A 19,694-nucleotide genomic window follows, 5' to 3' on the forward strand; every position below is an offset into this window, starting at 1 on the left:
TTGTTCGCTGGTATGTGATGTTACGTTGTGTGTGAGGAGTAGGAGGGATATGGGGGAAAGACATGTGTATAACAGATACATGGTATTATATACTTTGTACAGATAATATACAAATTGTCCTTTCCACAACGGATTGATGGTACAATAGATTATTCTGCTGCTGTTCATCCTTGACGAAAAATCAAGTATACCTAACATCGCTCCATTCAATCTATTTGTTTGCTTCTAGTATTTTTTTCAGCTCCACATAAGCTGCTCCTGATTTCCCACTCTTTTCAGCTAAAGTCTTCAGTACAATACCAGTCTGTCTTAATGATTGCTCTAGATGAGAGACTTGATTGATGCCATTCATTGCTGTTTCCCAAAGCCATCGCATGTGAGCAAGTAATACATTCTTTTGTAGCCATTGATGATACTGAAGAAGACTTACCTCTGAGAGTCTGGATAATAGTCGCTGCCCATTCACTTCTCTTGGTTGACCAGTAGTCATCATTAAGCTGTTCAGGTTGACCTAATATCCCAAAAGCTCTTTCTACTATCCCTTTTTGATCACTTGCCCAACTTTTCATCTCAAACCTCAGTGTTTGTCCCTTCTTTACAACTTTATCTAAAGCGTCGTCAGTCGCGGCCGGAATGGCCGAGAGATATAGAAGATGAAGAAAATCGTACATCGCCAATGGGAATTTCAGCGACGTATTGTCTTGGTCTTTGCTGGCTAAGTCGTCTATCAATCTATGTGGGACAAGGTTGGCAAATGAGCTCGATATGGATTCGGATAACCAGATGAGGGCTTGATTTTTCGAAGCAAAATCTGATAGTTTGAGTTCCAACCTTGGTATAGAATTAACAGAAGTATCTTGTCCACCGTTGTGTTGATTAGCAATTGCAGGGGGAGAGATCCAATTCCTTTTGACCATAGATTTATGAAGTATCGATAGTGCTTTTTCGTTACCGTTATGTCTCAAATAGTCCAACACAAAGGATGAAGTTGCCTTTTCTACTGGTTGATTCAAGGGTGATTGCTCGGGTAATTTATCCTCTTTATCGTTTTCAATCTGGTCCAATTCCTTCTTCAACGCTTTTGCTAATTTTGAACTTCCTTTTTCACCCGCTGCGTTTTGGTCTACTGAAACTTGATCAACTAATCTTGGAATGCAATAAACGGTTTTGGTTGTTATATCTCGCCAAATACCTTTCTTTGTCGATGATACGTAAGAATCGATATCGAATTTGAATGGACCGGTGAAATCCACTGCTAAGGATTCACCAACTGATCGAAGACCAACAGCAGGATGTAGATCTGATGATAGACTCGAAAATCGGTGTCCCATCATTTTCCCGTTTTTAGTGAAAAACGCCCGACCACTAGTGAGGTCCACACCACACCCAACTGTATCTCCAGCTAGTTTCCGACATGCTCCTGTCAGCCTAAACAACCCTTTCCGGGATTTCCAATTGAACTCACTAGTCCAGGTCTCACTAAATCTCTCACCTCTTCCTTGACCTTCAAAACTTCTGCCATCGTCACCATGCCATCCCCAACTTCCTTTATCCCATCCCACCAGTCTTCTTAAATTACTCCCTCGTTTCATCCATCCAACCGACATGAATCCTTCTTCGCCTTTGTCAATCACTTCCACTTCGTAATAGTGCACCCCACATGTAAGAGGTATAGGGACGACCGTATGCAGAGAAGTAGCATCGTTATCGCCTCGAGTGGGATTGCATCCTATAAAAGTGATCAGAGGTCGAGGGGAATGAGTAGCGGATGTATGTGTTGTAAGAGCTAGATGAGAGCGACGTAAAGGGGCTTCGAATCCTGCGGGCAAAGGCGTATGTGTCGGTAGTGTTGATATATCCAAATAAGTGGGACGTAAAGTCTTTTCATGTTGAACAGGACTTCTGGTTCTTGTCTTTTTCCGTATAGGGGAGTCATCCTTCTTCTCATCATCTTCTACTCTCAGTCTTCGGACTCCTCCAGTTCTTACGATCAACGGAGCGATGTTTACTGCTAATTCTCTGTTGGTAGGTTCACAGCCTGTAGCATCTCCCACCCCTCTCAAAGGTGGTGGGAAATCAATTCTATCTTCCGTATCTTCGGGGAATACCAGATCTGGAGGAGCGCCTATTCTCTCCAAGAAGCTCTGTCTCCTTCTATTGTTGCTTCCACGGCTCAATCTTGACCGAGCAGGACCAGGACCATCTACGTCAAATTCTCTATTTCCACCTGAAAAGTCATGTATTGTCAATCTAGATGCCCATCCTTCACCTTCCGAGTCATTCTCATTGTCAGATTCTTGTGCAGGTACGCCAGATGTGAGAAGGGAATGTTCGCCAAAAGGCAACACTTCATCTGGATCCCAAGTTTCAAAGATCGTTTGCCTTGCAGGAGCTGGATTTCTTCTTCTACGTCGTAGGAAGGAAGTCAAAGCTTGGTCCGCACTGGAAGTACTACCACTGCCGTCTAGCGGACGGCCGTTGTTGGTGATTTGAGTTCGAGTGGTATTATTCGTAGGGAATGTGATTTCCATCGGATCTGACGAACGGCGTATATCGTTCAATATGTCGTCGTATCTGGTGGCAGCTCCGGTCGGTAGAGCCCTTTCCATTTGCAAACCCCACGGTGATCCATTGTACGTCACTCTCCTCCTGCTTCTTCTAGCTTCTAAATCGCTCTCGCCGGCACGATTGGGTCGAGAAGCAGAATTCGTATTTGAACTCGATGCATTGTTTTCCCGGTCATCGGAATGGGTGCTTTGGAGTAAATCACTAAGGGTGAAGAAAGGTGCAAGACCAGATGCTGGAGCTGGTTCTTCTCGAGTGGGACGAGTGGGAGATGGTGAAGGAGGTGAACGATTTGACGGGCGCGAAGGTTCTGAAGGTGGTGGCGTGTTAATCACTTCTGGTTGGGAAGCGTTGCGAGGTGATGGTGTGCCACCTGTGCGCGAATTTGTCATGAGTGTATCTGGTACGAGTGGATTTCTGACGAATCCACCTGAAACATGTACTCGCGGTCTTGTAGATGTCGTGTGGTCCCCCCCTCCTTCGCCTGTAATGATAGGGTGACTTCGATGTCCTGTCCTCCAAGGAGGTGAAGGATCGATATTGATAGCTCCTGCGTATGGGTTCATCTCGTCCAGTACACTATCACGATCTACATCACTCGGCTCCCAGCCTCTTTGGTCTTCTTCTTCTACTAATTCGCTTGCAAGTAGATCATGTCTGTCGGATGGATGATAATGGGATGTCCGAGCGGCGATGGAAGCGTAAGAGGGATTGGAGGTAGACGAGGTCCCAGATCTTCGAAGAGGTGGAAAAGGATCTACAGGAGGTGAATGTCCACGCTGAGGAGGCATTTCAGATACACCACGACTACAAGTAGATTGCTATTGACTATAATTACTAATTATAAGGACTAAAGACGACTATGAAATAAAGGATCAAAAAGGAGATGATACCACATTCTGGGAACTCGAAAACATCCGGTAGGCGCGTCGTACCAACACATTCCATTGTCATAGTCGCGAGCCTAAAGTGATCCACTATACAAACGCGTCCTTCACCCCCGTCCCCTGCATGATTGTCGAGTTGATTTTCTCCTTGAACAATCGCTGTCTTCTATTTTAGCATGACTATCGATCGATCATCCGCTTGCTTCGAGATCTTGTCGTTCCACAGCTCTCCTCAAAGAAGAGAAAGCTATACCTTGGGACTCAGCTTCATTGTCAATATCCGCTTCCAAGCGGAATTCGATGTCTCCTCCCGTTTCAAACATTCCAGCTTCGTCAGTACCTTATTATCCCTCATACCCACAACAACCACCCGTTCAACCTCCACAGCCGGGTCTGACACCTAATCCAATCTACGGATATCAACCCCACCAGCAGGATATTGACGTATCAAGCTGCCCTGTTGATCAGACCAAGGGTTACCCAACAGGAGGAGGTGCATCCTTGAATTTTGAGCAACTCCACCAGCATCAACATTACTTTCAACAACCATCATTTGTAAACCCGGATCAAAACAACAGGTCTCAAACGTCCTACCCAACTTCCTATCAACAACCGACCCATCCTGCGTATCACCTTTCGCAACCCGCATACGGTCAACATCAGCCTTATTCAAATTCCCCTCAACCGCAAAACTACCTGAGTCAAGCACAACCTTCGCCTTATCAACGTTTAGCTCCTCAACATTCTTTGAGTCCTGCTGTGACCGGATCTCCTGGATTATACAGCCTCTCTCCTCAACCAACATACTCTCAACCTCTACCCAGCCAACCGACAGGTGCCGTTGATCCTTCTTTGGTCTGGAATCAGCCCAGCCAGCTAGCGCCTGCCCGTGTCATCTCTCAGCCTCAAACTTCCATCGTGCCGCATCCAAATCCTTCTGCCACTACGCATTCGGTATCGCCAATCAAGCTCAAGCTAAGACTCAACCCACCACCTCTATCTCAACTCCCTGAGATGGCTGGTCGTTCACGTTCAGCGGCGATCGTAGAGCAAGTGGGTTCATATGCTGGTAGACCACGAAGAGGAGCATCTCAACGGGCACAAGCTCACATGGTTAGTTATAGAGAAGACGACGAAGAGGAGCTCGAAGATGCAGAAGGAGAAGATGAAGAAGATGAAGAGCAATATAATGATGTGAAGTATGATCTTGATCACAAGCAGCCTGCTACTGCTCCGCGATCCACGAGGTCTACAAGAATAGTAAAAGCACCTGAAAGGTTTGGAGACGAAGATGACTTCGAGAACAAACTCATGCCGTCTAGTCCTCCCGACCCAGAACCTAGGAGAGCTAGTGGAAGAGCTAGGAAGATGGTTGTTGATCCTGATGAAGATGAAGAAGAATTCAAACCACCTCCCAGAAATGCTTTTCCCACTCGTGCTACAAGGGCCTCAATTGGCTCTACAACAGCAACACAACTTCCTTCAGCAGGTCCTTCATATACCAATGGCAATGCAAGATCATCAGGTCGAAACACTCGGCAGTCAAATAAGGTCAGGCATTCTTCAGCAGATGGGGAAGATTTTGAACCTACAGAAGATGAATCGGTAGATGAACATATCTCCAGTGATCCCCTAGGTAATTACGAGGATGAAGAAGAGGAGGATGATGATGATTTGGAATCAAGATCATCTCGTGGTTCTCCCAGAAAGAGGAGTAGTAGGAATACCCGAAGCAGCAGGACGACCACTCGCTCGGCACCGACTCGAAGAGCTACCAGGAACTCGAAACGTGCCGAGCCAGATTCAGATGACGATTATGGGGGTGGTAGACGTAATTTAAGGGCTAGAACTTCTAGACCAAATTATCATATACCGACTATGGATGACCTCAGCAAAGAAATTAGCATGGCCGAAGTTATCGCTGCTTCAGCTAGACCAAACGGTCGTCCTGGTGGGGTGGGTGGTTTAGGTGCAGGCGTCAGATTTGGAGCAAGTACAGGTAATAAAGGTCTGCCGTGGAGCACGAAAGGTAAAGATCTGGCTCAAGCTATGGGCGATCCTGATACCAGTGATTCGGTGAGTTCAGCTTTTTTCAAAGTGGATCGATCCGGTTTAGCTAATCAACTGAAATCAAGGATGATTTTGCCTCACCTCTCAAGAGCGGTGCGGCTGGCCCGTCCATGTCCAGCGCTGCGCCTGTGCAGAGGACCAACGCTGTGGGCCCTTCGGATGTGCCAAACTATGGACGAATCAATCCTAAGTCAAGTGAGTGGTTGAGCTGCTGTGATTCGACACCGCGCTGAATGTAATTCCAGACATGGCCGATGCAGATCCTCTTGGAGTAGACATGAATGTAACGTTCGACAACGTAGGAGGACTGGATGATCGTAAGTTGTACTGAGCGAGCTCAAGTCCGATATATGACTGACATACCGGGCACAGACATCAATCAACTGAAAGAAATGGTAGCTCTACCTCTCCTATATCCGGAACTATTTCAGCAGTTCGGTGTCACTCCTCCTCGAGGTGTTTTATTCCATGGTCCTCCTGGTACGGGTAAAACACTTCTAGCAAGAGCGCTGGCCGCGTCATGTAGTACAGGAAACACCAAAATTGGTACGTTAGCTGCGGCTGTAAAATCATTAGAAGACAAAGCTGATTGAGCTTGTAATAGCTTTCTTCATGCGTAAAGGAGCCGATGTACTTTCCAAATGGGTCGGAGAGGCTGAAAGGCAATTAAGAATGCTCTTCGAGGAAGCGAGAGCTTGCCAACCCAGTATAATCTTCTTTGACGAGATCGATGGTGAGGGGTCCTTGTCATGCACCGGATCTGTGATATCAGATTGCTGATATCAAATTATAGGCATCGCCCCTGTAAGAAGTAGTAAGCAGGATCAAATTCACGCTTCGCTAGTTTCGACTCTGTTAGCGTTGATGGATGGAATGGACGGACGAGGTAAGTTCAGTATATTTCGTCTGATCAAATGCGCATTGCTAATCTCGTTCATGTTGTACAGGCCAAGTCATAGTGATAGGAGCTACCAATCGACCTGATGCAGTCGATCCTGCGCTTCGTCGACCAGGTCGATTTGATCGAGAATTCTACTTCCCGTTGCCCAATAGGACAGCTAGGAAGAAGATCATCCAGATAAACACAAGAAAATGGGAGCCACAACTTTCGGACGAATTCTTAGACAAGTTAGCTCAGCTGACGAAAGGATATGGTGGTGCTGATCTACGTGTAAGTCTGGTTTTGATGTATGGTGAAGCTAGGGCGTAAGGCTAACCACTACTGACTAGGCCTTGTGTACGGAGACTGCTCTCAATGCCATCCAAAGGCGATACCCGCAGATATACAAGACCGCTGATCGGCTGCAGCTGGAAACGAAATCAATTCATGTATCTGCTAAAGACTTCATGATGTCCATCAAGAGTGAGCAAATATGTCCGTGATATTGTTCGCTTAGCTGATGGGCATTTTGCGGTAGAAATTGTACCTTCCTCGGCTCGATCAACATCTTCCGCGGCTGTGCAGCTCCCTTCACATCTCGTTCCTCTCTTATCAGCCCCATTAGAGCGGATTCGTGAAGCGATCGACCATGTGCTCCCTCCAAGGAAGCACGCGACCGCTTTGGAAGAGGCTGAATTTGAAGAGGAAGAAGGAGATAGCTTCGAAAAGCACATGATGCTTCAATGTGAGTATCTTGGCTTACTTCACGTACAGACTTAGGCTGACCCATGCAAACTTGATAGCCTTGGACAAATTGAGGACTTTCAAACCCAGAATACTGGTTCACGGTGACGCAGGTATGGGGCAAACCTACCTCGGACCTGCTATCTTGCACCATTTGGAAGGCTTCCACGTCCAGAGTTTCGACCTGGGTACTTTGATGGGTGACTCGACTAAAGTAAGTTATACCTTCTGCCAGTGGTCAGATTCACCTTTGACTGACGGGTATCACAGTCGGTCGAAGCAGCCGTTGTGCAGCTGATTATCGAGGCTAAACGTCACCAGCCCTCGATCATCTTCGTTCCTGCATTGTCAGCGTGGGCGTCAACTATCAGTGAAACTGCTCGGGCAACAGTCAGAACTTTACTTGATGGTATTCCACCATCTGATCCAATCTTGGTATTTGGAATGTCCGATGCTCCTGTAGATGAATTACCTGGAGACGTGAGAGGCTTGTTCGGATTCGGACCTGAGAACAGGATTGAGTTGGAACTACCTACCAGAGTGAGTTACTGTTACTTCTGCAGTCTTGCGTGACTTCGAAAAAGCACCATCGCCGGAGATCCGATTACCACTGTTTGATGTGACCCATTGCTGACAGCGATGCTCGCAGTCTGAACGAACGGAATACTTCTCTGATCTTCTGACCGCCCTGCATCGCCCGCCGACGGAATTTCCAGATGGCGTTCCCCGCCGTAAGCGTGTGTTCGAGGAATTACCGCTAGCTGCTCCCCTTCCACCACGTCAACCTACAGCAGCTGAGCTTCTGAGGGAGGAAGAGAAGGATCAAGCTGCTCGAGACATGATCTTTCAGTCATTCGTTCATCTTGTCAGAGACTTCCTCAAAAGGCACAGGAAAGTTGTCGCCGGTGTCAAGGTGAGTGTGGCATTCATCTCAACACTACGCTAGGCTACGTGTTTCGCTGGTCGGACTTTTGCTGACGCATATTTTCTGTTTTATAGGAGGACGCGCTTGCGTATTCCAACTACTTGGCGGAGCAAGCTGCTATAGCAAGTGCTCCTGCTCCTCCACCCGACATTACAGACCCAGAGATAGCTGCTATCGTCCCCACCCTGGATGGTGATACAGCTATGGCTATCGACCCATCAATTCCGACGATGGTTGCAGATGAGCCGTTACCTGCTGTCATCGTATCTGATGGGACTTCCGCTACAATCTCGATTCTTCCAGCAATTCCGACAGCTCCCGCCGAAGCTGTCTGGCAAGCTCATCCCGTCGATATTGACACTTTGCAATTCAAGCTTTTGAAGCACAAATATTACACTCCATCAGACTTCCTATCAGACATAGGTAAGATAGAAGAAAACGCCGAGAAATTAGGTGATCCTGAACGATTGGCTAGAGTGAAAGAGATGGCTAGTAGTGCAAGGTATCATGTTCAGGGATTTGATCAAAAATGGATACCTGAATTTGAAAGGTATAAAGAGAGAGTGATGGCTAAGAAAGCTGAGAAACAGAGAAAGAAGGAAGAAGCTTCGTTAGCTAAAGAAAAAGACAAGAAAGTTGACGATCACATTGCCGAAGAAAATGGAACGAGTCAAAATCAGCCTAATGTCAATGGTGAAGGGTCGTTGAAGAGAATTAGAGAAGACGAAACTGAGGATGATCCGTCAATACAGGGAAGAGAGAAAAGAACAAAAGAATCAGAAGTGGAAGTGGAAGTGGATGCAAACACGCACACGAATGCGAATGAGGGTATAGAAGCGGATCTGAATGATCCATATTCAATTGCCAATTCAATCAGCGCAAATCTAAACCGTGATTTAGATCAAAACCAAATACAATTACCAACAACTCTTCCTTCGTCGGTCACTGTACCATCACCCAACGCCAATCTCAGCTCAAGTCAATTGACGACGATTATTCATCCCCCGTTCATAATCCCAGAAGAAGAACTGAAAGGTCTCAAACTAGACTTGGATTTAGTGTCTAGTACACTAAATATCGACCAATTGGAACAGATGAGAGCAAGTCTATTTGATATCATCTGGAGAGGGAGAACCGAATGGAATAGAAAAGAGATGATGATGAAAATGAGACAAAGAACCATTGAATGGGGTAGAGAAGTTGAAAAGTGGAGAGAAGGTGGCAGATGGTAGTAAAACTAGGACCAGTAAGCAAATTATTAGCGGAAGGGAATTGCGAGGCACATCTGAATACTCGAGGAGAATAGGGGGGAAATCATATTGGTTTGCGCGTGATCCGTTGATCTCGAAGGAAGGTGATTTGTAGAAGGGCGGATAATTACATGTAGATTACCCATCGACTATGAAATATGCAAAACCAGTAACTTGGAACGGATAGTCTGTTTTCTCATGTATGCATATTTCTCCTAAGTTTGGTATCATTCACTCCGGATATGTACAACAGAAATGCCCAGTGGATACAGAATATATGCGCAGGTAAGGGGACAAAAACCACCAAAGCCCAAAAGATCATGAAATATCGTGTCCATTGTCCATCTCCATTGAATTTTGCTTTACTCTAACTCATTTTCTCAAATCCATAGAAATCGTTGAAGACCATTTTCATATGATCCCACCTTCCTTGCAGCTCTAAAAATCGGGAGTCACTTTCTGGTCGCGCACACGCCAATCCCAGATCACGGGACGAATCCACATGAATGCGATAAAGCTTTGTGAGGCATTCATGAAGCCTTTTTCGATGTCGATCTGTATCATCGAGTAAAGTTTGGACCTTTTCTTTCTCAGCCTTGAGATTATCCACTTCAGAACTACCACCAATGCTAGCAATCATATCTTGGATTGATTGATAGTTGTCTTGCATGGCTTTCAATGCCCCCTGTGACATGTCCAATCTCCTCCTTAGATCCTTATTCTCTTTTCCAATTCTCTCTCTCACAGATCTGCTAATTCGCTCCTCGGCGTTCGATAATGCTTCACATTTGGCTTTTATGATTTCTTTGTGCTCCATCTGTTTCTCATTCACATGTTCTCTTTCTAATTTCCATTTTTCCATCGTCTTTTTCACTCGACTATGCTCAGCTTTTAGCTGATTTTCCTTATCTCTGATGGTCCTCTCCATGTTACTGATCCTCTCAGCTCGGAACTTTAGGATGTCTTTATTTTTCTCCAGCTCGCCGTCTTTCTGCATAATCAGGAGCTGAAGATTTGTGACTCTGTTTTCCAGGTCTGCCAACTGCTTTATGCTAAATGTGCTCTCGGTTGCAGTGTGCGATGATGTGGTCTTGAGAGTCAAGATCGTCGCATTGGCGTCCTCGAGTTGGCATTGAATGGACTTCATACGATATTCCAGAGACATTTTCTTATCCAGCAGAGCATGATGACTACCTTGAAGCGAATTCAGTGTTGCTTGCTTTTTCATGTTGTGGCTTTCCGCTGCTTGACCTCGAATGACTGTTTCAGCTTTTTCCTGCTCCAGCTTTGTTTTCTCCCTCTCTAAACTTTCAATCGCCTTCTCACTCTCTTCCGTGACTGCAATAAGGCACTTGTGGGCGTCCGTTAATTTGCTCTTCAAGAGCTCAATCTCTTCTGCGCAGTCTTTATTCAATCTCGAAGCACTCGTTGAATCTTCCTTGAGCATCTCCAATTGGTCGGTAAATGTCCTTTTCTCAATCTCGTGGGTTTTGGTGAAAGAAGAGGTTCTCGCTTCAAGACCTTTCACTTGCTCTTCTAGTTTCTTTATTACAGCCGTCTTTTCGTCCACTTCGGCTTTGTTCGCTTTACATTGGGTAGATGAGTTGACCTCTTTTTCTGCTACTGTTTTCTCTAGCACTGCCACTCTCTTTAACAGATTATCTCTTGAGTATTGACGATGCTGAGCTATCTTTCTCCATTCTTCCATGGACACATTAGCACTCTTCCTAAGCTGCTTGGCGTCTTCGAGTTCCCCAGCGATGCGAGAATTTTTCTCTTCCAAAAGTTGAATTTTTGAAGTTAGTTGAGACGTCTCATCTTCAGAGTCGGAAGACTTGTGGGGAAAAATCTGGGAAACAAGTTCTGCTTTTTCGTTGAGTATTTGATGATATTTGTCTCGGAAGGAGTCTCTTTCGGAAGTAATGCTGTTTAACGAGTTAGGGAAGCTACAATAAGCGTCAGTAAAAGGTAGCTGGAGCCGTTAGAGGTGAATTCACATACTTTGAGTTATTCGTTTCCGAGAATTGCTTCAGTCGACTTCGCATTTTATCGATTATTGCATCGCGATCTTTCAAATGAGAATTCAACAATACAATAGCAGCTGCCTTATTCTGCTTGTGACCTCGCTCGTAGTTTCTGCGCATGGCAAGTCGCTTCTGCTCCAAAGAGAGAGCTTCAAATCCCGTAGGAGGGGTCCAAGTGATGCTAGGGAGAATGAGCGATGAGTTCGAGGTGAAGATCTTGGTCAAAGGTACCAAGTCGTCGTACATGCGATCAATTTCGGAAGAGCCGGTAAAAGATTCGACCTCCCCAAGAGCAATGTTTCCATTAGTATATTGGATCATGATTTGCGCTGTGCGTTGAACTTCGGACTCGAACTTTTCTCTTTCTTGTTGTACTTCAAGGAGCTCAGCTTCCATCAACTCGGACTTGCCTTTCAGCCGACGGTTGTCGTTGTCAAGGGTATTTTTAGTGTCCAAGAGAGATTGCTTTTCGTCAGATAGGATCTGCACTTCCGCTTGCAAAGTTCCCACTTCTCTCGTATGCTTGTCTTTGAGATCTTCAAGTTTCTTCCTGTAAGACCCAATCGCACTTCTGGCTTTTGTATACTTCTGCTTTATAAGGCCCACTTCTAATTCCAGCCCTTCGATCCTCAATATAAGTGAAGTATTCTCTTGCTCTGAGCTTGAGGTTTCTAAATTTGCCCTCGCCATGTCGTTGGCACCATTGTCGGTATGTTTGATCAAGCTGCTAGCTTCACCCTCTAGCCTCTGTCGCCAAAGCAATTCATTTGCTGCGAACAACCTTTCCCTGCATTCCAAGAGCTTGTGCTTTTGAGGGCGAGTAAGTGATGCAAACGGGACCATCGCTTGTTGGTCATTGGTCTTAGTCAAGAGGTTGATCGCTTCTTCAAGGTTGACACGTTGGCAGAATCTAGGTGATTGCGATGCAAACAGCCTGAGTGCTAGTGGCTCAGAGGGGAATGAAGCGGCCTTATTTGAAGTTGTCAGGCTGAAAGTGTCGGTCGTCTGAGTCTCAGCAAAGACTAGAAGCCCTACCGTCAGCCCGTTACATCATATGAAAGCATGTACTAGATAAGACTCACTGTTCGTGGCATCTTCTCCAGGAGAGTCTGTCACGGAAGAGTCCAAAAATACACGAAGACCATTGTCCAGACCGAGAGGTGGCTTGTGCACGCCTAATAACCATTGAGCTTTGTCAGTGGTATTCTACAATAAGTGATAATGAGACAGCTCAGCCCAGATACATACCAGTGTTCATTTCTACGAAAGGAATGTTCCCATTCTTTGCGATTCTTGACTCGTCAGTCTCTACCAACATACTCCGATGTTTTACGGTTTCACGACCTTTGTCTTCGAGTAAATGGGAAGTATAGATCTGACGACTTCTTTTGCGCGGAACTTGCTCTACAGAAGAAGTGATTGAAATACCCTGATGTTTCATAGGAGTACGAGGGAGGGGGGGCGGTGTGGTTGTCGGAGGAGGGGGGATTTGAGGCCAAGGAGGATCAGAGGAATCTGGGGGCGGTGAGAATGAGGGCCTGGAAAGAGGTGTAAGCGATGGTGAAGGGGAATTATGCTTCATGAGAACGGTGAACCGATCCGTTGCACCAAGATGGTACGGTGGTTCGTTTTGACCTTGTGGGTGTAATGGTCTGGCAGGAAGCGTGTGAAGTAGGCTGGGCGGTCGTGAACTGTCCATTATGTATTAGACTATGGCAAAGCGTCATGTCTTGCGAAAGGTAAGTGAAAGAGGTGAGTATGATCTAAGAGAAGTAAGAAAGATTGAAAGAAAAGAATAGAATGTTCATTCTTCCTCCGATTTCTTATACGTTGCATGTCATTTGGACTGTTGATCTGTGAAATGTGTCTTGTTTACTTTTGATCGGAACATTCAGTTGAAGCGTGTGTGTGTGTGTGTGTGTGTGTGTGTAATTATATAATTAGCTGAATGTACGCTGTTAGCATAATTTAATCCATGTGCTATTTCAATGGTGCATTTAGTAGGAATTCATATGAAGCCCCCAAGAAAGAACCCCATATTCATCCTAGTATTATCATGCTCGCTCATTCCGCAATGTTATCTTTCGGGGTTTACATTCTATCATATACGTCTAGAGGATCTTACTGGCTACGTCCTTAATGGTTTGGCCGAATCCACCTGTTGACCCAAAACCGCCAGATCCTCGAGAAGTAACGTCAAGGTCCTGAGTTAAGCCGTTCGTTAGCTGCCGTATTGTCTTCGATGATCATTCAGAAGGAATTGAAACGGCAGTGTATTGTTATAAAATCGAAAGCACTTACGTCAACTTCGATGATCGAGGCAAGGACAATTTTCTCCAAAATCAACTGAGCAACTCGATCACCCTTCTTGACTGTTCGACCCGAAAAGTTATCAATTAGCTTGACTATTCCACTGAAGTTTGAGCGTGATATCATACTTACCAGTGAAATCATCATCTGAGAGATTGAACAACAAGACCATTACCGGACCTCTATAATCCGCATCTATGACACCGGCTCCGGTATCGATGGAATGTTTGCTCGCTTGACATGAACCCTTCATCAGCATCCGCGTCCTTAGTTTGTCAAGTCGAATCTGAAGGTTTGATGGCAAAACTCACCAAGACCACTTCTGGGAGCGACTCGTCCATATGTGCCTTCCGGTACTGCGATGCTTATTTGCAGGTCGATCAATGCCTTTCCTCGTGCAGGGATAACCTTCTCTTCAGCTGAGTAGAGATCGTATCCTGCTGAAAGAGGAGAACCTCGAGTAGGCAGTGTTGCTGATGGGGAAAGACGTTTGATCAGGAGTGTATCAGATGGCTAGACAATTCGTATATAAGCTGCAGTTCTTTGCTTTTGCTTTCTGACTTACAGCAGTAGCAGTAACAGGAGTGGCTGATTCCTTCTCTTTCGTCTCATCCTTCACGCTTAATCCAGCAAGACTCTCTTGAACAGCTTTGACCGGTTGGTCTTCCTTCTTTTCCGGTTCCTTTTCATCTTCGCTATCTGGTTGTTCGATTTCGAGACCTTTGGCAGTAACTTCTGGAACAGAATCGATCTCTTTCTTGGTACTGGCAGGTGTAGGTGCGGGAGCAGTTTCAGTTTTAGCTTCTTTCTTGATGGGCTCAGGAGCAGGTGGAGAGGGAGTTGCCGAAGCAGCTGGAGCAGATGCCGCTGGAGTAGGAGCAGGCTTGACGGATTCAGGAATGGGAGCACTGTTGCTGCTTGTTGCGCGAGTCTCAAGGTCTAGGACCTTTGGTCTAGCGGTCTTACCAGCGAAGTAGTCGGCAGCGGTTTGAGCGGGTTCAATGGAAGTTGCAGGAGGGAAGATACTATACGAAAGTGAATCAACTATTGCAATGATCCGTGTCCATTTGCTCAGCCGGACTTACTCTGCTTGGAATGACTCCGCTTTTCTGGGTACGATAAAGCTCAACGGTTCTATACATCCGCCAGCGAGCTTGTAGGCTCGGGCAATCTCGTTCTCCTTTACGTCCAAAGCCCGTCTAGGGAGGAAGGTCATACCTCGTTCTAATGATTTTTATAAGCTGGCTGCAACAAGGAGACTCGTCTAAGACTGAGCTTACGAGGATCTGAAGTCTTGTACTCATTCAAGAAATGTAGAGAGTCGCCTTCGAATTCGTAGTATCGGATGTTACCATCGCTGCGCACGTCGTTAGCTAATGGACTTCGAGGATCTGGCTGTCCAGCTTACCCTTTACCAGCAAGGAAGAGGACATCATTGCCTTCAGCATAGAAAGGCATGATGATACCACTTCGGTATCAATGGTCAGCTTCAGTTATTTTATTGGTTCAGAGAATCTGAACTCACGCGCTGGAGTCGAGAGAAGTGGTTTCGAGATTTGTCAAACCTGCAGTATCCCAAAGAGACACTTGTCTATCGGACATTCTGCTGAACTGGAGAATGTGATTGAGTCAGCTATGAGTTTATTGATAACCACACAGCGGACTCACTCCAGTGGTAGCTATTCTATCTCTATCGCCTAACCAAACAACTCTAGATCCCTTGACACCTGCATGTCCATCTGTAATTCTGACAGCTTCTGTACCAGCTCGAGGATCGAAAAGTCGGAGTTTCTTGTCTCTACATGTCTATGATGCTTATCAGCTGGTATTTCTCGTCGAAGAGTATTGGCATAGCTGACATACAGTAGCAAGGGTAGTTCCAATAGCATTCCAAGCTATACTTTGAATAGAATCTGAATGACCTTTCAAAGTGATTTTAGGTGAATCTCCACCAGATTCAATATCCCATAATCTGACTAAATGATCCCCAGAAGCAGCAGTCAAGAGGTTTGAAGAAGTTGGATGGAAAATCACTTGTCCAACTTTCCTGCCTCCTGCACCGAGTCGAAGCTGAGGCGATAAGTCTTCTGGAACCCAATTATCTTCTCCCCAGCCTTCAAACAATGAATCCTCAATTTTCCAAATAAGTACTGATTTTCCATTTTCGTGTTAAGATCAGCTTCATGTTTCAGAGATATTGATATTCGATGTAAATAATCGAGCTCACCTTTACCATCTTCTCCCGCAGAGGCGATAACGTTGTCATCAAAGGGAGACCAAGCTGTATCGAGGACAGGAGCGGTATGACCCCTTGCAAGAGGGATGATGTCGGGTAATTTAGTTGGGAAGCCAGTTGGTTGAGGAGGGCTCGCAGGGGAGAATAATGGAAGAACACCGAATGCCTAATAATCAGAAGTGATCAAATTAACCACAAATAAGAATGCGTTTCCCTCCCCAAACATTTCGACGAAAGCTTCGAGATGAAACTTACACCACCACCAGAGACTTGCCAATTGATAGCTAGATACTTTCCTCCGGCAGTTACGAGATCTGTATCCCAAGCTGAGCCAGATATCTTAGCATTCTCATAGTTGACCTTTGACTTCGCTCCGTATACGTGTCGGTATTTTGACTATCACAAGGGATTACGGAGTTAGCATTGTCTTTTGCGGGGAATGATTGTATACATGTTATGACACTTACAGGTCGGACAAACCGGGACATATTGGTTGCAGCGAGGGTGAGCGTGAGTGAAAGGGTGAGATAGTATGTGAGAGATTGAAGATTGGGAGCAATTGGGATGATGAGTTAGATATGCGCTATCAGTGATATCGTTGTTGTTGTTGAGATGCCCATATCATTTACTGTTGCCATGTATTCCGCTGGTCCGTGCTCACGCGTCATTGCTCACAGTGACATGTTCACATCACTTTCACACGGTGTTCCATTCAACCTTCACTTTCATCAATCTTTGACTGAACATGATGATATTATGCACTTGACATCGTTTGTTCTAAAGAAGGAAAGTATACGAGTATCAAAGTATCGACAGATGCTTATTCCGACAGCTGACGAAACGCGTATTGATCTCCTCAACAATGCCAAGACTGACTATCCCGCCTTCACTTCTAGTTGTCACATAGAATATCCTCCGGTTTGGTTGTAATTGTAATCTACCACAATGTTGTATTGATGCAAACGTCTCGTCCTTCTTATTGGTGACTACTAATGATGACTACTGATACAATGGTAATATCGCGATGGCTGACTCGTTGTTGTGCACTGCAAAAGGACTGCCAGTCAAGCATCAAGCCCTCGAATTGGCATTAGCATCACGCTTGACAACCTTCACTCAGTCAAATCGCTGATATTGCTTAGCACATTTTGATATTGGAATATATAAAGATGAGGAATGATTTTTCTTTCTGAATGTGATTCGATACAACGCAATCTTTCTTTCTTCAAGTCAATTCAATCTCGATTATCATTTCTATAATCTTTTTTTTTCAAAAACCCAAGTGGTCTTCTTAGTGGTTGCTAGTCACCACCCTCACAAATTTGTCCCGAGGACCATACCGAAATCCAAAACATTTGTAAACTTACAGTCACAGTCAGATAAACCACCCAACCCAAATATAACATAACCAACTCAAGCCGAACCAGATCACTTTGGTATTCAGCCAATATATTCCTCGACCAATATACTATTGCCAAGCAAACGATACACTATATCTCATTGATTACAATTCCGATTTCGATTTCGCTCTTTCACTTTTTGAATTAAACCTTCTTGATATCCTTTCGGAGATCGGATCTTACTATATCTCAGAAGATGTTTTCCAAGACTTATTTAACGCTTCTGCCCCTCGTTTCATTATTACAAACCCATGCGGCACCTCTGCCAGTCCCTATTTTAGGTATGGATAGTTTACCAGCTTTAGATGGTATTTTGACTCCTCTATCACATCACGGTGACATTCTTCCGCTCTCGCCTAACTCCGACTCAAACCCAACTTCAAAGTTACCAATTTCAGATGCGATTCCAGTAATCTCGAATGGGGAAGACGGATTGATTGGAAGTCTACTCGATACAATTGAAGATATAACCGGACCGCTCAACATCACCTTGGGAACCAATATCGGAGTCTTAGGGATCAATGCTAGTGTGGGACTGAATATCGATTTGAGTGACGAAGAAGAATTGATCTGTGGTCCAGTCATTGGTTCTTGGTCAAATCAACAATACGACATTCCATGTGCCTGTTGGAGTCAAAGTAAAGGTATCGTCATTGACGCTCAATTGGGTATCGATCTTGGTTTAGGCGAAGTCGAAGGTTTAGAAACTTTTATTCAAGCTCAAGTAGGTCATATCCAGTCTGACTGGTTTCACTTTGGATAAATTTCAGCAAATCATCAAAAAGGAGACAGAGCTGATCAGATATTTGATCTGACAGATCCAATTTGGTGGTAAACAGTTCAGTTATCCAGCTTACTCGATGCCTACTTGTGATGGTGATGGTGGATTCAATTGTCCAGGTGGATATGCACCTAATGGAGTGAGTTCATATAGCACTTTCCTTTTTATATCCTTCAGACAAAGCAATGAGGCTTTCCCTTGATACGTGATTACAAGCTGATATCTCTTACTTGATACGTATTTCTAGAAGTGCACAAAATTCTTAGCTGCTAAGCCACATCCCCGAATCCTTCTGCAGTCTACTCCGACACCTACGTCTACAGATGGAGGCGTTGTACCTACTGCCACTGATCTCATAATCAATGATGCCCCACCTACGACCTTAAGCGCTCAACCTACTGATTCACCTACTGTCGCTGAAATCACCACACAGCCCGAAACTACACAAGCACAAAGTATCACTGTAGCTTCTCCAGATGGGACCTTCCAGCCCTCTTCTCCACAGATCAAAGCTCAGGAATTCGATGAACCGGTCTCAGCGGATAATGTCGTTTTAACCACTAGTACAAGCACCAGTACTATCGTTCTTCCTGCTACCGTGTTTGTGAGTTACTAATTCGTCACTTCAGTCTGACTGATTACAAAGAATTGCTTTGCTAAATTATTGATCTCTGTGTCAGGTCGAAATGATCACTACTACTCAACCCACAACTATCTGGGCTACTCAAACTCAAACTCAAACTCAAACTCAAACTCAAACTCAAACTCAAACTCAAACTCAAACGCAGACGGTCACAACTACTTCTACTGCTGTATCCACTACAATCCAAACCCAATGGGCTACTCAAACTATGACCGCTACGTTTACCAATTGCGATAAAGACGAAGACATTAATGCTGAATCCGCACCCCAACAAGTGCAAAATGCAGGATATGCTCCTTCTTCCTCCGGCCGGTCGACCGTTTCTCCCACAACCGTCCCTACTTCCACAACTTCTCCTACTAGCACAGTGGCAACTTCCACAAGTGACTTAGGAGATGTAATTGCTTCTTCCACGAGTCAAAATGCTCAAGCTTCGCCAACCCCATCAACAGACGATTCTGCTCCTCCTGCATCTTCTGGGAATTCAAACCCTTCTGGCGATTCAGATGACACTTTCGCACCTCAAGGGGTGATCAGGCTCGCTCATCCCCAATCACACGTTAAAGGCGATCAAGCGTGTCCACAAGGAGAGGAATTCAAAACTTCGATGTGTTGCAGAGTAGACCAAGTGGAAGTGGCCGGTGAATGTAAATGCTCTCAAGGGTATGTAACACTTCGCCTTCATTCCTTAACAACCTCCCAATCCTGCATCTCAGATGTTTTGCTTATCAAATCAAATCCGACTTGAAATAAACGACGCTAATCATGATTGACGGTGGATAGACTCGAAAACGTACTCAGTCTGAATCTCTGTCTTTCAGTTTGTTTAGCCGGAAGACTGCCTAATGGACAATGTTCAGATTTAGGTTTAGGTTTAGATTTAGATCTTGGTTTGGGAGATCTGATTTGATACGATTACCGATAGACCTTATCAAACATAGAATCAGAGTCGTGAATCTGATGAACCTCGCGATGGAGC

At 45.2% G+C, this 19,694-nt stretch overlaps 5 protein-coding genes across 5 annotated transcripts; 2 read left to right on the top strand and 3 right to left on the bottom strand.

Annotated features, from left to right (window-relative positions):
• Nucleotides 1–211: 211 nt before the first annotated feature.
• On the bottom strand, nucleotides 212–3,356 carry IL334_000264 (uncharacterized protein; the record flags this gene model as incomplete). The annotated part of the gene is made up of 3 exons (XM_062932048.1): nucleotides 212–354; nucleotides 431–1,402; nucleotides 1,466–3,356. 3 exons carry the CDS (start codon nucleotides 3,354–3,356, stop codon nucleotides 212–214), a joined length of 3,006 nt encoding a protein of 1,001 aa, XP_062788099.1.
• A 396-nt stretch (nucleotides 3,357–3,752) lies between these two features.
• Nucleotides 3,753–9,303, top strand: IL334_000265 (uncharacterized protein; the record flags this gene model as incomplete). Its single annotated transcript, XM_062932049.1, has 13 exons — nucleotides 3,753–5,528; nucleotides 5,588–5,717; nucleotides 5,768–5,839; nucleotides 5,895–6,068; nucleotides 6,127–6,255; nucleotides 6,316–6,408; nucleotides 6,470–6,693; nucleotides 6,753–6,885; nucleotides 6,941–7,147; nucleotides 7,206–7,360; nucleotides 7,417–7,686; nucleotides 7,796–8,059; nucleotides 8,146–9,303. The coding sequence occupies 13 exons, from the start codon at nucleotides 3,753–3,755 to the stop codon at nucleotides 9,301–9,303; spliced, it is 4,785 nt and encodes a 1,594-aa protein (XP_062788100.1).
• Nucleotides 9,304–9,688: 385 nt separating this feature from the next.
• Nucleotides 9,689–13,044, bottom strand: IL334_000266 (uncharacterized protein; the record flags this gene model as incomplete). Its single annotated transcript, XM_062932050.1, has 4 exons — nucleotides 9,689–11,246; nucleotides 11,323–12,367; nucleotides 12,428–12,520; nucleotides 12,594–13,044. 4 exons carry the CDS (start codon nucleotides 13,042–13,044, stop codon nucleotides 9,689–9,691), a joined length of 3,147 nt encoding a protein of 1,048 aa, XP_062788101.1.
• A 412-nt stretch (nucleotides 13,045–13,456) lies between these two features.
• Nucleotides 13,457–16,379, bottom strand: IL334_000267 (uncharacterized protein; the record flags this gene model as incomplete). The annotated part of the gene is made up of 14 exons (XM_062932051.1): nucleotides 13,457–13,549; nucleotides 13,647–13,717; nucleotides 13,788–13,889; nucleotides 13,967–14,168; nucleotides 14,221–14,680; nucleotides 14,741–14,879; nucleotides 14,936–15,012; nucleotides 15,064–15,123; nucleotides 15,181–15,266; nucleotides 15,324–15,461; nucleotides 15,519–15,805; nucleotides 15,883–16,057; nucleotides 16,147–16,287; nucleotides 16,359–16,379. 14 exons carry the CDS (start codon nucleotides 16,377–16,379, stop codon nucleotides 13,457–13,459), a joined length of 2,052 nt encoding a protein of 683 aa, XP_062788102.1.
• A 1,108-nt stretch (nucleotides 16,380–17,487) lies between these two features.
• IL334_000268 (uncharacterized protein) lies at nucleotides 17,488–19,625 on the top strand (the record flags this gene model as incomplete). Its single annotated transcript, XM_062932052.1, has 5 exons — nucleotides 17,488–18,015; nucleotides 18,110–18,211; nucleotides 18,320–18,676; nucleotides 18,753–19,378; nucleotides 19,499–19,625. 5 exons carry the CDS (start codon nucleotides 17,488–17,490, stop codon nucleotides 19,623–19,625), a joined length of 1,740 nt encoding a protein of 579 aa, XP_062788103.1.
• Nucleotides 19,626–19,694: the final 69 nt, after the last annotated feature.

The sequence above is a fragment of the Kwoniella shivajii genome, chromosome 1, assembly GCF_035658355.1.
Source record: "Kwoniella shivajii chromosome 1, complete sequence".
NCBI classification, from domain to species: domain Eukaryota; kingdom Fungi; phylum Basidiomycota; class Tremellomycetes; order Tremellales; family Cryptococcaceae; genus Kwoniella; species Kwoniella shivajii.